This window comes from Canis lupus, chromosome 10 (assembly GCF_003254725.2).
Source record: "Canis lupus dingo isolate Sandy chromosome 10, ASM325472v2, whole genome shotgun sequence".
Taxonomy (NCBI): Eukaryota; Metazoa; Chordata; class Mammalia; order Carnivora; family Canidae; genus Canis; species Canis lupus.
In genome coordinates this window covers 64,023,347-64,041,924 of record NC_064252.1, presented here as the reverse complement: position 1 = coordinate 64,041,924, position 18,578 = coordinate 64,023,347, and the positions used below count along the sequence as shown (strand labels likewise).

The 18,578-nt window shown below is 37.8% G+C and overlaps 1 protein-coding gene across 10 annotated transcripts in view; it reads left to right on the top strand.

Moving 5' to 3' along the window:
* Positions 1-18,578, top strand: part of LOC112673404 (WD repeat containing planar cell polarity effector) — a 424,409-nt gene that overhangs the window by 224,289 nt on the left and 181,542 nt on the right. For all 10 annotated transcript variants that reach the window (XM_035721693.2, XM_035721691.2, XM_035721688.2 and 7 more), the window contains one exon: positions 17,099-17,162. In XM_035721693.2, the coding sequence (XP_035577586.1) occupies positions 17,099-17,162 (64 nt within the window). The remainder of the gene's footprint in view (positions 1-17,098; positions 17,163-18,578) is intronic.

Below are 18,578 nucleotides of genomic sequence, written 5' to 3'. Positions count from 1 at the left end.
GGGGCATTTTCTGAGGGGAGGGAACATTTATTGGGTTGTGGGGAGAGGTCTTCACAGGATCGTCTACCACAGTAGAAGTGCTAGCTCAGATTCAAGGGTTCTGCACTGTCAACACCCTCAAAGCCTACCCAGAAATCAGGATCCCAAGTGTTTTTAAACAGGATATTGACTAGCAAAGTGAATTTGTCTTGGTGATACATCCAAATATCTCTAGAACCCTGTGACTCTGTTAGGTCTCCCACCTGTCAACTGTGTCTGCTTTTCAAATGCAGATGATAAGGATCTCTGTAATCTACCAAAGTGGTTCCCTGGCTATTAACTATTTGAAAATAACACTCAGAAAAAGGAAAGAAATGACAAGAGCACTCAGTCTCTCATAATGCTTCCTTACGGCATAAATACAACTTAGTAGTAATCAGCATATTCCATTGTCTACTTAGTAAGTATTGCCCATCCACAGCCTCTGCCATACCACAGAGCAGTTGTAAAGAGAGTTCTAAGGCTGTCAGAAGTCGTGAAGCTAATGTTGCCCATCTGAAGAATCCCATGTCACCCAGGAACAGGACTGCCTTGGTATCTCAACTACCCGCAGTCACTGCCCAGGAGCAGCTTGTGGAAAGTGTAGCCTTAACAGGAAAACACAATGATACATTTCAAAATGCAGCAGCTGGGGCTGTCAGTCAGTTATACTCCCTGCAGTAGGAGATCTGAGAGATATATTCTCATGAATGCCACATTGAGGTCTATAAATAGAAGTGGGAGAGATGACATGAAAACAGCAGAGTAGGGAGCTCCAAGAATCAGTCCTTCCACTGAAGCAATCATTAAGCAAACAAAACTGACAGAATTAACTTTAACTCTAGAATCTAATTTAAAAACATAACAATCAGGAGAGTGTGTAATAAAGACAGAGGATATTAAATATTGGTAAGAAAACATTACTGTATTTTTGTTTACCTGTCTACCATCCCCCATTCCCCAGTATGATAGTGGCCATGAGGACAGTGGTTAGCATTCCTGGTGTTACCTAGCTAGTGCCAGAGGACCATGATGGACCTTGTTCTAAAAAAAAACTGGCTGTGCATTTTGTATTTTGACCAGTCTTGAGGTTTCCAGATTGACCCTTGCAGAGGCTTCATTTTGTTTTGCCTCCATCAGGCTGGAACAGCATCTCTGGCAAAAGCATTCACATATGTCAAAGGCATTTTTAAAGACATATAATATGCATAGCTGTCTCAGGCAAGAGGTGGAGAATGAGGAAAGCAGCAGTTGGACCAATAGGCCTGGGAAAGAGAAGACAGAGGAGAAAATATTTGGAGAACAAGGTCCTTGAAGGGCTACCACATATACCAGGGAATCACAGGTACAACACATATGCCTAAAACTGGATGCATGCTCAGAAATACCTGAGAGAACTCCAGTCATAAACCTCTGGAAGACCTTGGGCTCTGCATAAGCAAGCAGGGAAGGCTAGACAGAATTGTATGTAGGTAATTTGGCTAAGCAATGAAGGAGTATCCTAACTGCAAGCTGCTCTACAAAGACTGGGAGAGTTGTTTGTTGCTTCAGGATTTTTTTTTTTTTTAAAGATCTATCAGGTCATCTGTCAGAGATGTCAGTGATCACACATGACAAAGAATATAGGCCTTGCAAAAACAGTTTGAGAATGTGAGTAAACAAATGGATAAGTGCCCTCAATAGCACAGCAAAACTTGGAGAGGGGAAGAATCTGATTTCCAGAGTTATCACATTATGATACTCAAAATGTCTAATTTCAAAAAAAAAAAGAAATTGAAAGGCATACAAAGAAGCAGGCAAGTATGGTTCATTCACAGGAAAAAAAAAGTCGAGAGCATCACAGGAGAAGCCCAGGCATTGGGCTTATTAGACAAATACTTTATACCAACTAGGAGTTTAAATGAGCTCAAAGAGCTAAAGGAAACCATTGACAATGAACCAGAAGGATGATGTATTACCAGACAGAGAATACAATAAAGAGACCAAAATTATAAAGAGAAATCAAATAGAAAATTTTGAGCTGTAAGGTATAATCGTTGAAATGAAACACTTACTAGATTGGCTCAACACATTTGAACAGGCAGAAGAAAGAATCAGTGAATGTTAAAATAGGACAATTATCAAGTTAGAGGAACAGATAGAAAAAAAGGATGAAGAAAAATGAATAGAACCTGAGCAACGTGTGAGGTGCCATCAAGCATATGCATTATGGGAGTCTTAAAAGAAATTTTTGACTAGCAGCATGAATCTACATATCTAAGAAACATGATGAAATTCAAATAGAAGCAATTCAACAAGGTCCACATCAAAACACATTAGAATCAAAATTCAAAAGCCAAAAGGGAATCTTGAAAGTGGAAAGCAGAAAGCAACTTACCTTGTAGACAGGGTCCTCAGTAAGATTAACAGCTTATTTCTCATTAGAAACCATGGAGGTCAGAAAGTGGTGGGATGACATTTAATATGTACAAAGGAAAAAACCATAAACCAAGAATTCTACACTTGATCTTAGAGGTTAAAGGTCTCAACTCAGGATGTTAGCTGTGGATTTTTCATATATGTTTCTCTAAAATCAGGAACAAGACAAGGATGACCTCTCTCACCACTTTTATTCAGCATAGTACTGGAAGTCCTAGCTGCAGCCGCAGACAAGAAAATGAAATAAAAGTCATCCAAATGAGTAAGGAAGAAGTAAATCTTCCACTATTTGCAGACAACATGATACTATCTATAGAACATCCTAAAGACCACCAAATAACTACTAGAACTGATAAATAAATTCAGTAAACTTTCAGGATACAAAATCTGTTGCATTTCTATACACTAATAATAAAGTAACAGAGAAATTAAGAAAATAATGCCATTTGCATTTGTACCAAGGAATAAACTTAACCAAGGAGGTGAAAGACCTGTATTCTGAAAACTAAGAAATTGAAGATGGCACAAATGGAAAGGCATTTTATGCTTATGGAGTAGAAGAACCAATATTGTTAAAATGTCCATACTACCAAAACAACCTACACATTCAATACAATCCTTCTCAAACTTACAATGGCACTGTTTATAGAACGGGAACAAATAATCCTTATATTTGTATGGAACCACAAAAGATCCTTAGTCAAAGCAATTTTGATAAAGAACAGAGCTGGAGGTATCACAATTCCAGATTTCTAGGTATACTACAAAGCTGAGATAATCAAGAGTATCACAAAAGTAGGGACATAGATCCATGGAACAGAACAGCCTAGAAGTAAACCTACACTTATATGATCAATTAATCTACAACAAAGGAGACAATGGGGAAAAGATAGTCTTTTCAACAGATGGTTCTGGGAAAACTGGAAAGCTACATGCAACAGAATGAACTGGACCACTTTCTTACACCATACACAAAAATAAAGTAGATTAAAGACCTAAACGTAAGACCTAAAAACCATAAAATTCCTAGAAGTAAACATAGACAGTAAAATTCTTCCACATAGGCTGTAGAAACAATATTGTACATATGTCACCTCAGGCAAGGGAAACAAAAGAAAAGTTAAACTATTGGGACTCCACCAAAATAAAAAGTATTTGCACAGCAAAGGAGAACACCAACAGAACAAAAGGGCAACCTAGTGAAGAGGGAAAATATTTGCAAATGATGTATCTGATAAGAGGGTAATATACAAAACATATAAAGAACTTACATAACACCAAAAACAAACAAACAAAAAAACAAAAAACAAACAACAACAACAACAAAAAAAAAAACAAATAACCTGATTAAAATGAGCAAAGGACTTGAATCGACATTTTCCCGAAAAGGGCATACAGCTGGCTAACAGACACATGAAAATATATCAGCATCAACTAATCATCAGGGAATTGCAAAATCAAGACTACAGTGAGGTATTGCCTTACACCTGTCAGAATAGCTAGTACCAAAAAGACAAGGAATAACAAATGTTGATGAGAATGTAGAGATAAAGGAACCCTATGTGTTATGTGGCAGTGCAAACTGGTGCAGCCACTATGGAAAACAGTATGGAGATTCCTTAAAAAATTAAAAATAGAAATGTCAATGATTCAGGTAATTCCACTACTGGGTATTTACCCAAAGGAAGTGAAAACACTAATTAAAAAAGATACAGGCACCCCTATGTTAACTGCAGTATTACTTACAATAGTCAAGATTTGGATGCCCATTGATGAATGAAAGAAGAATATGTGATATGTATATTATATATGCCATGGACTGTTAGCCATAAAAAAGAATGTGATCTTGACATTTGTGATGACAGATACACATACCTAGAGGGTATAATGCTAAGTGAAATAAGTCAGTCGGAGAATGACAAATGCTATATAATTTCACTCATATATGGAATTTAAGAAATAAGACAAATGAACAAAGAAAAAGGTGAAAAATAGAGAGCATACTGATGGTTGCCAGAGGGAAGGCAGGTGGGGGGTGATGGGTGAAAGACATAAAAAGAGAGATAAGAGTACATTTTTCATCATGAGCACTGAATAATGTATGGAGTTGTAGAATCATTATATTATAAACCCAAAACTAATATAACATTTTATGTTAATACTTCAATATATATGTTGAAAAGAATTATATAACATATTATATATATTTTATATGTGAATTATATATAAAAGAATTCTACACCTGGCCAAGTCTTATACACTGAAAACTTAGAACTTATTCTTGTTAAGATGGCAGTACTATCCAAAGCAGTCTACAGATTCAATGCAACTCCAACCAAAATTCCAATGGCCTTTTTTTTTTTTTAAAGAAATAGAAAAGGCGAGTTTACAAATTACATGAAATTGCAAAGGGCCCCATATAGCCCAAACAATCTTAAAAAAGAAGAAAGAGGACACATATTTCCTGATTTCAAAACTTACTACAACTGTTTTTTGTTTTTGTTTTTTTTACTAAATCAATAAGGTAATTCAATATATACTAGATGGTCTTTTCCAAAAATGCCACATAAACTATATACATCCATATGGGGGAAAAGTTAGTCTTGTCCTCTACCTCATGCCAACACAAATATTACCTGAAATGGATCACAGCCCTAAATGTAAAAGGTGAAATTATACAACTTCTAGAATGAGAATGACATCAAAATGACAGAATAAGTTTTTTTTTTTATCATCTTACCCCCAAGCGACACCAATTTAGATAATCACCCATGAATAAGAATGCCTTTGCGGAAGTCTGGGAGTCCAGTGGAAAAGTTCTAACACACCACTGGAGCAAAGAGGAAAAAAAAATCTTCAGGTTGGATGCATTGAATAAGGGTAAGAAGAGTGGTTTCATGTAACGTGTGTCATCCCTTCCCCAAGCTGGCACAGCTCAATGCCAAGAGAGACCTCCTCAGCCCACAATTTCTCCAGCGGCTCAAAGTGAGAGCATGTAAGTGCTTGGTTTCCCAAGCTGTGCAGGTTGCTGCCAGAGACTCACTTCTTTCTCACCCATTTAGGATACTAAAGTGTGCTGTGTAACTAAGTGGTGGGGAGCAGCAGGAACAATAGCAATCACAGCTCTCAGAGGTCATCAAAGGGACACAGATCCTACTAACTGAATGGCAGACTGTTACCAGGAAGGCTGCCCACAAACTCATGAGGACACCTTTCCTATGGATCCCCAAAACTGGCATCAAGTACCCCCAATGTTCCATATGTGCCCCCAACACATGGCCAGCTCCCTATGCACATGTCCAGGGTGACAAGAGGAAACTTTGCAAATGGCTACTAATCACACACAGAAAGCTGGCCTGACTCTGTAGGATTAAGAGAAACCACACAAACTTGAGCATCAAGGACTGCCCTAAGGAAAGCAAACAGGAGGCTCTCAGCATCTGGCCTAGAGTTACAGAACAGAGAGAAGGCATACAATCTTAAGAATTCCTCCCAAAGGGGGAAGAGAAGTGTGGAGCAGGTGTATACATGGAAAAGTTCTGAGAAAGACTCAGAATCCCCACAAAGCTAATAGAAGGTATTTCATTCCCTACATTAGTTGGTAAGGCTGGACAAGGTGACTACTTCTTAAAATGGGAAAGTAGCAATACAGACTTCAAGGATCATGAGAAATCAAGGAGACATGATACCACCAGAGGAACACAATTTTCTAGTAAATATCCCCCAAAGAAATGAAGGTCTGATTTGCTCAATGAAGAATTAAAAATAGTTGTTGTTTTTTTAAGGAAGCTCGATGAACTACAGAAAAACAAAGACAACAAGATAGGGAAAACCATGTACAAACAAAATGAGAACTTTACAAAGATAGAAATCATTAAAAGAAGAAGAAGGAGAACCAAAAAGACTCTGGAGGTACAGAATACAATGGATGAAATGAAAAAATGTAATAGCATTAATAGCAGACAGGATTGAGTGAAAGCAAGAATCAGAGGTGGAAGACAACTCTTGAAATTACCCAGATGAAGGAGAGCAAAGAAAAAAAAAATGAAACCGAGTGAAGAAAGCACAAAAGAAACAAAAGCAAACATGAAATCTTGGGATTTCATCAAGATAAAAAGCTTTTGCACAGGAAAGGAAATAGTCAACAAAACTAAAAGGCAACCTTCGAAATGGGAAAAGATATTTGCAAATGTCTTATCAGATAAAAAGCTAGTCTCCAAAATCCATAAAGAGCTTATCAAACTCAACACCCAAAAAGCAAAAAATCCAGTCATGAAATGGGCAGAAGATATAAACAGACATTTCCCCAAAGAAGACATACAGATGGCCAACAGACATATTAAAAAATGCTCGACATCACTCAGCATCAAGGAAATATAAATCAAAACCACAATGAGATACCATCTTATACCGTCAGAATGGCTAAAATTAACAACTCAGGAAACAGCAGATGTTGGCAAGGATGCGGAGAAAGGGGAACCCTCTCACACTGCTGATGGGAATGCAAGCTGGTGCAGCCACTTTGAAAAACAGTATGGAGGTTCCTCAAAAAGTTAAAAATAGAACTACCATCTGACCCAGCAATTGCAGTACTACATATTTATCCAAAGGATACAAACATAGTGATTCAAAGGGGCACCTGCACCCCATGTTGATGTTCACAAGAGCCAAAATATGGAAAGAGCCCAGATGTCCATTGAGAGATGAATGGATAAAGATGTGGTGTATATATATATAAATGAGATGTTACTCAGCCATCAAAAAGAATGAAATCTTGCCATTTGCAACGACGTGATGGAACTAGAGTGTATTATGCTAAGCGAAATAAGTCAGAGAAAGACAAATACCATATGATTTCACTCATATGTGGAATTTAAGAAACAAAACATGAACATAGGGGAGGGGAAGGAAAAATAAGATGAAAATGGAGAAGGAGGCAAACCATAAGAGACTCTCAATTATCGGGAACAAACTGAGGGTCGCTGGAGGTGTGTGGGGGATGGGGTAACTGGGTGATGGGCATTAAAGAGAGCACATGATGTAATGAGCACTAGGTGTTGTATGCAACTGATGAATCACTGAATTCTGCCTCTGAAACTAACAGTACAGTATATGTTAACCAAATTGAATTTAAATAAATTTTAAAAAGGAAAGCATAAAGGAACTATAAGATACCAAAAGAAAAAACAATCTGTGAAATTATTTTCCATCATCATAGCTTGTGGTATTTGGTGATTTTTTTTAAAAAAAGATTTATTTATTTATTTTGGAGAAAGCACACAAGAGAAAAGAGAATCCCAAGCAGACTCCCTGCTGGGCAGGGATCCTGAGACAGGGCTTGAACTCAACCCTGAGATCAAGACCCAAACTGAAATCACGTCAGTCACCTAAGTTCCCGGGCCACCCAGGTGCCCTTGCATTTGGTGATTTTTGATTGTGAACTCCTATTTGTTTTACCTTAATTGATGGTAATCCTGGGGCTTTCTTATCAAAAATGCTTTAATCCAGGGGCACCTGCCTGGCTCGCTCAGGTGGTGGAGCACGTGACTCTAGGTTTTGGGGTTGTAGAGCCTACTTTAAAAAATGCTTTAATCCAGATGCGATTTTTTTTTTTAATTCTTTATGCCAAAATTAGGCACCCTATATCCTGGGAACATTTTAGCCTCTGGCTTAATCAGAAGTCTTCACTTTAGCACCTTTACCTTGAGACTTGTTCAAGGCTCGGTCTCTTGAATGTGATGGCCCTTAGAATAATTTTGCCTCTCCCGGGCCCTGCCCCCCCTAGTATTTGCTCTCTGTCCAGGGATCTTTATTATTTTTCCATTTTTAAATTTTTAAAAAATTTTAAATTTAAATTAAATATGCCAGCATACAATGTAACACCCAGTGCTCAGTCCATCAAGTGCCCTCCTCAGTGCTGTCACCCAACTATCCCATCCCTCGATCCAGCTCCCTTTCCACAATGCTTTGTTCTCCAGAGTTAGAAGTCTCTTTTTTTTTTAATTTTTTATTTATTTATGATAGTCACAGAGAGAGAGAGAGAGAGAGAGAGAGAGAGAGAGAGGCAGAGACACAGGCAGAGGGAGAAGCAGGCTCCAGGCACCGGGAGCCCGACGTGGGATTCGATCCCGGGTCTCCAGGATCGCGCCCTGGGCCAAAGGCAGGCGCTAAACCGTTACGCCACCCAGGGATCCCTTTTTTTTTTTTTAATTTTTTATTTATTTATGATAGTCACAGAGAGAGAGAGAGAGAGAGAGAGAGAGGCAGAGACACAGGCAGAGGGAGAGAGTTAGAAGTCTCTTATGGTTTGTCTCCATCTAATTTTTCCCCACTCAGTTCCTCTCTTTTCCCTTATGGTCCCTTTCACTATTTCTTATTCCTCATATGAGTGAAACAATATGATGATTGTCCTTCTTCAATTGACTTATTTCACTCAGTATAATACCCTCCAGTTCCATCCACTTGGAAACAAATGATGGCTATTTGTCCTTTCTAATGGCTGAGTAATGTTCCATTCTATATATAGACCACACCGTCTTTATCCATTCATTTGTTGAAGGATATCGTGGCTTCTAACACAGTTAGCTGTTGTGGACATTGTTGCTATGAACATTGGGGTGCAGATGTCCCAGCGTTTCACTACATCTGTAGCTTTGGGGTAAATACCCAGTAGTGCAATTGCTGGGTTATAGGGTAGCTCTACTTTTAACTTCTTGAAGAACTTCACAGTTTTCCAACTTTCCACCTGTACTAGCTTGCATTCCCACCAACAGTGTAAGAGGATTGCCCTTTCTCCACATCCTCTACAACCTTCGTTGTTTCCTGTCTTGTTAATTTTAGACATTCTTATTGGTATAAGGTGGTATCTCATTGTGGTTTTGATTTGTATTTCCCTGATGGCAAGCGGAGCATTTTTTCATGTGCTTGTTGTCGTTGTGTACATCTTCTTTGGAGAAATGTCTGTTCATGTCTTCTGCCCATTTCATGACTGGATTTTTTGTTGCTTAGGTGTTGAGTTTGATAAGTTCTTTTTCAATCTTGGATACTAGCCCTTTATCTGATACGTCATTTGCAAATCTCTTCTCCCATTCTGTAGGTTATCTTTTAGTTTTGTTGACTGTTTCCTTCACTGTGCAGAAGCTTTTTATCTTGATAAAGTCCCAACAATTCATTTTTGCTTTTGTTTCCCTTGCCTTCATAGATGGGTCTAGTAAGAAGTTACTGTGGCCAAGTTCAAAAATGTTTTTGCCTGTGTTCTCCTCTAGTATTTAATGGATTCTTGTCTCACATTTAGATCTTTCAAGCATTTTGAGTTTACCTTTGTGTGTGGTGTAAGAGAATGGTCCAGTTTTATTTTTCTGCTTATGACTATTTGATTTTCCCAACACCATTTATTGAAGAGGTTGTCCTTTTTCCATTGGATATTCTTTCCTGCTTTGTTGAAGATGAGTTTACCATAGAGTTCAGAGTCCATTTCTGGGTTCTATATTTTGTTTTATTGATCTCTGTGTCTGTTTTTGTGCCAGTACCATACTGTCTTGATGATCACAGCTTTGTAATATAGATTGATGTCAGGCATTGTGATGCCTCCAGCTTTGCTTTTCTTTTTCAACATTCCTCTGGCTATTTGAGATCTTTTCTGGCTCCACACAAATCTTAAGATTATTTGTTCCAGCTCTATAAAGAAAACCCATGGTATTTTGATAGAGCTTGCATTGTACTTGTAAATTGCCCTGGGTAACATAGACATTTTCACAATATTTATTCTTCCATTTCATGAGCATGGAATATTTTTCCATCTCTTTATGTCTTCCTCAAATTCTTTCATCAATGTCCTATATAGTTTTCAGACGGATCTTTTACCTCTTTGGTTAGGAGTATTCCTAGGTATCTCATGATTTTTACAATTTACAATTGTAAATGGGATTGATTCCTAATTTCTCTTTCTTCCGTCTCATTGTTAATGTATAAAAATGTCACTGATTTCTGTGCATGGATTTTGTATCCTGCCACACTGCTGAATTGCTGTATGAGTTCTAGCAATCTTGGAATAGAGTCTTCTGAGTTTTCTATATACAGTATCATGTCATCTGTGAAGAGGGAGGGTTTGACTTCTTTGCCAATTTGAATGCCTTTTATTTCTTTTTGTTGTCACTGCAATCACTGAGGCTAGGACTTCTAGTACTATGTTGAACAACAGTGGTGAGAATGCATATCCCTATTATGTTCCTGACCATAGGGGAAAAGCTCTCTGTTTAACCTCCTTGAGAATGATACTCGCTGTGGGACTTTTCCTCTATGGCCTTTATGATGTTGAAGTGTATGTTCCCTCTATCCCTACTTTGTTGAGGGTTTTTATGAAGAAAGGATGTTAAGATTATTTGTTCCAACTCTGTGAAGAAAGTCCATGGTATTTTGATATGGATTGCATTGAACCTGTAAATTGCCTTGTGTAGCACAGATATTTTCACAATATTAATTCTTCCAATCCATGAGCATGGAATATTTTTCCATCTCTTTGTGTCTTCCTGAATTTCTTTCAGAAGTGTTCTGTAGTTTTTAGGGTATAGATCCTTTACCTCTTTGGTTAGGTTTATTCCTAGGTACCTTATGGTTTTGGGTTTTGGGTGCAATTGTAAATGGGATTGATGTTTTACGAATGTTGAACCAACTTTACATCCCAGGATCACTCCCACTTGGTTGTGGTGAAAAATCCTCTTAATGTACTGTTGGATCCTATGGGAGGAATTTTTGCATCAATATTCATCAGGGATATTGGTCTGTAATCCTCCTTTTTGCTGGGGTCTTTGTCTGGTTTTGGAATTAATGTGATGCTGGCCTCATAGAACAAGTTTGTAAGTATTTGCTCCATTTCTATCCTTTGAAACAGCTTTAGTAGAATAGGTATTATTTCTTCTTTAAATGTTTGGTAAAATTCCTCTGGGAAGCCATCTGGCCCAGGACTTTTGTATCTTGGGGGGTTTTTGATGACTGCTTCCATTCCCTTACTAGTTATTGGCCTGTTTAGGTTTCTGTTTCTTCTTGTTTCAGTTTTGGTACTTTGTGGGTTTCCGGAAATGCTTCCATTTCTTCTAGATTGCCTAATTTGTTGGCATATAGTTGCTCATAATACATTTTTAAAATCGTTTTATTTCCTTGATATTGGTTGTGATCTCTCCTCTTTCATTCATGATTTTATTAATTTGAGTCTTTTCTCTTTTGTTTTTAATAAGACTGGCTAGGGGTTTATCTATCTTATTAATTCTTGCAAAGAACCAGCTCTTGGTTTTGTTTATCTGTTCTACAGTTTTTCTGGTCTCTATTTCATTGAGTTTTGCTTTAATCTTTATTAACTCTCTTATTCTGCTTGGCTTAGGTTTTATTTGCTGTTCTTTGTCCAGTTCCTTTAGGTGCGAGGTTAGCTTGTGTATTTGAGTTTTTTCCAGTGCTTTGAGGGGGCTTGTATTGTGATATATTTCCCTCTTGGGGACTGCTTTTGCTGTATCCCAAAGATTTTGTTTTATTTTAATTTAATTTTTATTTTATTTTTAATTTTTATTTATGACAGTCACACACACACACACACACAGAGAGAGAGAGAGAGAGAGAGAGAGAGGCAGAGACACAGGCAGAGGGAGAAGCAGGCTCCATGCACCGAGAGCCTGACGTGGGACTCGATCCCGGGTCTCCAGGATCGTGCCCTGGGCCAAAGGCAGGTGCTAAACCGCTGCGCCACCCAGGGATCCCAGATTTTGAACAGTTGTACTTGCATTTTCATTAATTTCCATGAATCTTTTTGATTCTTCTCTAATTTCCTGGTTGACCCATTCATCTTTTAGTAGGATGCTCTTTAACCTTCATGTGTTTGAGTTTCTTCCAAATTTCTTCTTGTGATTGAGTTCTAGTTTCAAAGTATTGTGGTCTGAATATATGCAGGGGATAATCCCATTCTTTTAGTATCGATTAAGAGCTGATTTATGACCTAGTCTGTGGTCTATTCTGGAGAAAGTTCCATGTGCACTTGAGAAGAATACCTTTAAAATTTTCTCTTTATCTTTGAAATTTGCAAACTTCACTATTATATGTTGGTGTATTGATTGGTTTTTGTTGATTTTAGGAGGGGGTCCTCTCTATCTCTTAGATCTGAATACCTGTTTCCTTCCCCAGATTAGGGAAGTTCCCAGCTATAATTTGTTCAAATATACTTTGTGTCCTGTCTACCTCTTTTGGAATCCCAATATGATGAATATTACTTTCTTCCTCTGTTAATTTTTTTTCTCTTTTTTCCTCTCTTCCTTCCTTTCCATCAATTTGTCTTCTATGTCACTCACTATCCCACTTCATTAACCCTAGCAGATAGAGTATCCAGTTTAGATGACATCTCTTAAAGTATTTTTAATTTTGGCCTGATTAGATCTCAGTTCTTCAGCAAGAGAATCTCTCGAGTCCTTTATGCTTTTTTTCCAGAGCCACCAGTATTAATTGTATTTCTGAATTGTATCTCTGACATGGTGTTTAAATCCACATCTAGTAGGTCCGTAGCAGGGAGTATTACTTCTGGTTCTTCCTTTTGTGGTGAATTCTTCCTTCTAGTCATTTTGTCCAGTGCAGAATGGCTGTATGCATGAGGAGAGTCAAAAATATCAATCATGACCTAAGTAAAATACAGTCTTGACAATTCTGAAGAGTTCAGAGACCAGAAAAATAAAAAGAAAAACATAACAAAATAAAACAAAAGGACCATGAAAGTGATAAACAAGATGAAAAAAATTTTAAAAATTTTAAAAAGGGGTGGTAAGGAAATGGTGGTGGAGAGAGAATATAGTCTCACTAAGTAGACCTAGAGCGTGATCCTCATGATTCTGGGTGTATTTTATTCTGTAAATTAGAAGATGTTAAATTCCAAATTTGTATAAACCAGCAAATCTTATATAGAAACCCAGCATCGATCACAAAAACAGAAACAAGATAATAGGGGTGGGGGTGGAATGGAAAGGGAAAATAATAGTCTCACAGACTGAACCAACACGGTGTTCCACTTGGTTCTTTGTGTATTTTGGTCCATGTGTTAGAAGGTACTAACTTCCACCATTATAAAACATAACTAGACAGAAAAACAAAACCCCACAACTCCTATATCTACCAAAATTAAATTGAATATGTTGAAAGGAATCCAAAAATGAAGAATATATCTAAGACATGTAATTGTAGAAATATAAAAGGAAAAAGCTTAAAAATGAAGAGTTAGTAAAATGTTGTTGAGGCAGGAAAAGAGAAAAAACATTGGAAATTTTTAACCTGAAAGATAAATGAATCATAAGGAAACAGACTTTGAGTTCTATATACTACCTTCCCTCATTCCTGGAGCTTTCCAGTGCTGCTTGGTCAGTAAACTTGCTCTTCCCTTGTCCTTCCAGCAGGTCTTCTGGGGGAGGGGCCTGCTGCACTGATTCTCAGGTGTCTGTTCCTGGGCAAAGATGCCCGCCCCCTGCCTGGTGCCCGGCTCAGTGTGAGCTGTTTATCCTGTAAGGCCTTTGTTCCCTAGAGGCTCTACCTGTCCCAGGTGAAAGATGAAAAGTGGCTGCAGCCAGATCTCCAGCCCCAGAGCCAAGAGCTCCCCGTGAGTACCAAACTGCAGACTCCCAGTGCACACTGGCCTGGATGCCCCTGGGTGCAGGCACCAGGCACTGATCTGCACAAATGGAAGTGTGCCCAGCCGCAGCAGAGTTCTCACTGTCCGGTGCCCTCTCCGCTTCCGCCTGTCCCAGAGGGAATGGGGATTGCAGGCTTCATCTGCAGGGGCACCAACTGATGGAGGGCCCAGCTCCACTGGACCTGCTCCTGGGGTCTGCCTCTCCCAAAGGGAATGGAGGGCAGCCACTTCCGTCCATTGCCAGGCTCTAGGGTAAAGAGAGCTCAGGTGCCGGCCCACAAAACCGGCCAGCTTCTCCCAGGTGTCCTGGGAGGTTTGCGGCGCTCCAGCCCTTTACCATCATCCAACTGTGGTTTGCAGTGAGCTTTCTCCCAGGTGCCCTTATTCCTATTGTGTCTCTGGAAATATTGAAACTTCACTTCCCTTCCTGCAACTCTGCCCTATTTCCCCACTGAGTACTTTTCAGTCAGAGAAATATAGCAAATACACAAAGAACCAAGTGGAACACTGTGTTGGTTCAGTCTGTGAGACCATTATTCTCCCTTTCCATACCGCCCCCACCCCTATCATCTTGTTTCTGTTTTTGTGGTCGATGCTGGGTTTTATATAAGATTTGCTGGTTTATACTCAGGTGCAGAGTTCTAAAGGTCCCGATTGTCCACTCCACTGCTTTCCTGCCCCAGCTTTCCTCGGCTCCCCCCCTTGTCTTTCTTCTCTGCCTTCCTACCTTGTCAAAGTGATCATGTTTCTCTCTATAGCATTCCAGTTGTTCTCTTTACACCTCAGGTTGAATTCATAGGTGTTCAGAATGTTTTGGAAGTTACCTAGGCACATTTGGTGGACCAGGTGAATCAAGGACTCCTCATCTTGCCTCTCTCTCCTTACTCTAGTTTTAATGAGGGATTTCATTTAGTTAGTTATTTTTTTTTTAATTGAGACTCTGGGACCCTTGGAGAGATTTTCTTATTTTTTTAGATTTCTATGGTGTACTTTAACGTGTGTTTTATAGGCAGTCTAGTTGGGAGCTTCCTCTGCTATTTCTAGTTGGTCATGCTGCCAGATGCCAATGCCAGTTCTTTCTTTTGATCAAAGTGTCCATCATTGCCTCTCACCTAGAAAGAAAAACAAATTCTATCTTGCCGCTCTTAATTTCACTGTCTCCAATTTTAATTTATCCTGTATATAATTGCCAACTTGATGTATCAGTGAACACGTTAGACATTTTAAATTCAAAGTACCTGGAAACAAGAGTTTCAAGCTCAGGAAAGATAGGGATCCTAGAGATTATTGAGTCACTTATATAATTATAAATGCCATGAGACTGGGTAAGGTTACTGGGGAGACTAGAGTAGTGAGTATAAATAAAAGAGTATTATAGAACACCAATTTCAAGAAGTAGGCAGAGAAAAACAAACTAGGAAAGGAGATTAAGAAGATGAAATGCCAGAAATTGGAAAACAAAGAATGGTATCTCCAAATGTGAGGAAAGGGAGGGTTTCAAGGAGGGGAAATTTATAGGGTCACATGTGGCCAAAAGGGCAAACAAGAGAACTTATCATTTGTTTGATCATTAGAAGATGGATGATTACTGTTGTCAGAAAAGTTTCAGGGCAGCCCCGGTGGCGCAGTGGTTTAGCGCCGCCTGCAGCCGAGGGTGTGATCCTGGAGACATGGGATCAAGTCCCATGTCCTGCTCCCTGCATGGAGCCTGCTTCTCCCTCTTCCTGTGGCTCTGCCTCTCTCTCTCTCTCTCTGTCTCTCATGAATAACTAAATAAAATCTTTTAAAAAAAGAAAAGTTTCAGTGTAGTGGGATCATATGCTAAACAGCAATGACTGTATGAACAAGTAATACAACTTGCTATAATCCTCTCTCCTTTTTCTTCCACATCCACTGAATATATAATGAGTCAGTAAGCTTCCTGAAACAAAAATAATCACAATTGCCTTCTGATCTTCCCTAGTTGAAAGGGATTCAGGCAAATACTGGAGAGGTTAGTAAGAAGGCAAAGGAGGAGATTGGGGATAACAGTCATTAATTTTTTGTTTAGACTTTATTATAGATATTTTATTAGTAAATTTATGTAATCTGGTAGTAATAACTAATGTACATTTCTGATATGTTTTAGTTGAAATCTTTATTTTTATACTATCATATTTCACAGTATAAAATAGAGAACAAAGAACTTAACTGCTTGCTTTTGGAGTCAGAAAAACTTAGTTATATCTGTGTAAATCTCAGTGTTCAGACCAAAAAAATTTTAAAAAAAAAAGACCTTTCTTTCTAAAACTATATGCAAAAGTATATGATCATGACATGCTTTCCTCTCAAGATCTTAAACTTTCTGTAAAGGTAATTAAATTGTAACTTCATGTATCTTAGTATAAAATTAAACTTTCATCAAAAAGAATTATCAAAGTTATACTTCAGGGAAAGAGAGTATGATTGTGAAAAAAGAGTAGAAAAGTAGTACTTTGCATATTTAGAAAATACTTAAAAATATTTAGAAACCATTTATTTCATCATTTTAGAACAGCCTAGGATGTATTTTCTCCAAAACTCACAAATAGGACTTTTGTAATAATACATCCGACTTCTCACCTTTTACCTAAGAAACACAAATGTATAATTCTTTGATTTGTTAATTACTTTTATCCTGCTATATTCTCCATATCCCCATACTTTTCTCCTATAAAACACGATAAAGTTAAAAATTATGAGAGACCTATTTCCTAGGTCAGCCTTTCTCTGTATTCAGCAGCACCTACTCTGGGTTAAGCTTATCCTTGAAAGTTGCATTGGAGGCCTCTATAGGCTCTTTGCCTCAGCTCCTTCTAAGTGCATTAACATTCACATGCAGAAAATCCCAGCAGGCAAATTCCCTATTGCTTGAAAATATTTTTCCCAATGAAGAACAAAAACAATAATACATAAATATATTAAACAAGCAGCTCTCTCCTTTGTGGTTTGTTCACAACTAACATATAACATTTCTTTTTTTCCTTTCAGGTACCAGAGATTTGAAAAGGCATTTCTGTTAGCTGTTGACATTGGTGCTCGTGACCTGTTTATGGTGAGTCATTCCCAAAGATGATTTTGTTCCTTCAGTTCTAAGGCTGAGTAAGTTGTCAGCTTTTGTGACCATTAAAAAGGATTAGTGTCATTTGTGCCTTACACACATGGTGGGAAAGCATTATTCCATCTTGGCTTGCAGCTTTGCCTTCATGAAACTGGTCAATAGCCATCTAGTCTCTTTTGACTTGTTGACATTTTCCTTGCCAGGGCCCAAAGGATATTTTATGTTTTCTAAGAATGTATAATTCTTGAGCTTTTTTCTTCACGTACCTTGATATAAGGGGATGACACCTTTCTATCTAATAAGCTTTAATGTCTTCTTAATCCATTCTCTGAAGTACAGCTACAGAAGCTAGGACATAAGGCAAAATATGTGCCATAAATTTTGAATGTGCTCAGTTTATCCCTTAGACTTTAGTGTGAAGTAACAAATTATGAATGTTCTCACTTATATTTTTTAATTAACCACAGTTCACAGTAGATGCAAGGGGTTATAAATTCATATACACTTTAGTCATCCATTTATTAGCTAACAGTAAAATTGGCCAGCTTTTTACAGATCCTTGTGCTCTGTATCAGTTTCGTATAAGATCTTTTACCACAATGTCACAGTGAGATCAGATGTTCCTTTTCTGGTTTCCTAGCATATTCTCCATTAGAAACTTCACTGTTATCAAAGAAACAGTTAAGCAAATTTCTTGAAAACAAACAAAATTCTGGAAGTCTCTTTTACCTGAATCTTCTGCACAATGAAGACATTTTTGTAGTTTAAATTAAGCTTTGATGGTTTAGATGTTAAAATGGATTTATGGCTTTAGGTCACTTGTCTTTGGAATGAGTTTGTTGTTCAAATTCTAAGTTTCCATTATTCAATTATATTGTGCTTTCATTAATTATGAAAAAAATCTTTGTAATCATGAAAAAATCTTTGTAATTCCTTCAAAAGTATGAACCTTCTGTTATTTATCATCTGTATTTTGTATTTTGTTCTGTCAAATTGAACAGGCATATTCATATATAGAGGGATGGTTTTACTCTTTGACTAATATTTGTGCATATTGAGATCACAGTGTCAGAAATTAGAATACTTTTTAGATTTTTTGATCCCACTGACTTTCTCTTTATCTCTACCTTTTCACCTCTGCCACAATTCACTCTAGTAAAGGTATATTGTCTTCGTATTTCTTTACTTGTAATGTTTTGGGGTCTTAGTGGGGCTAATGTACTGAAAGACTTCATAAACTGGTAAGTAGTATACAGATATCATGTGTCACTACTGCTAAGATGGAAAAAAACTATTATTATTATTATTATTGTTATTATTATTATTATTATTACATGACCATGTAAGAAATAATGAAGACCTGAAACAGAGCCTGAATTATACAAATATAAAGGACAGGACATTTTGTAA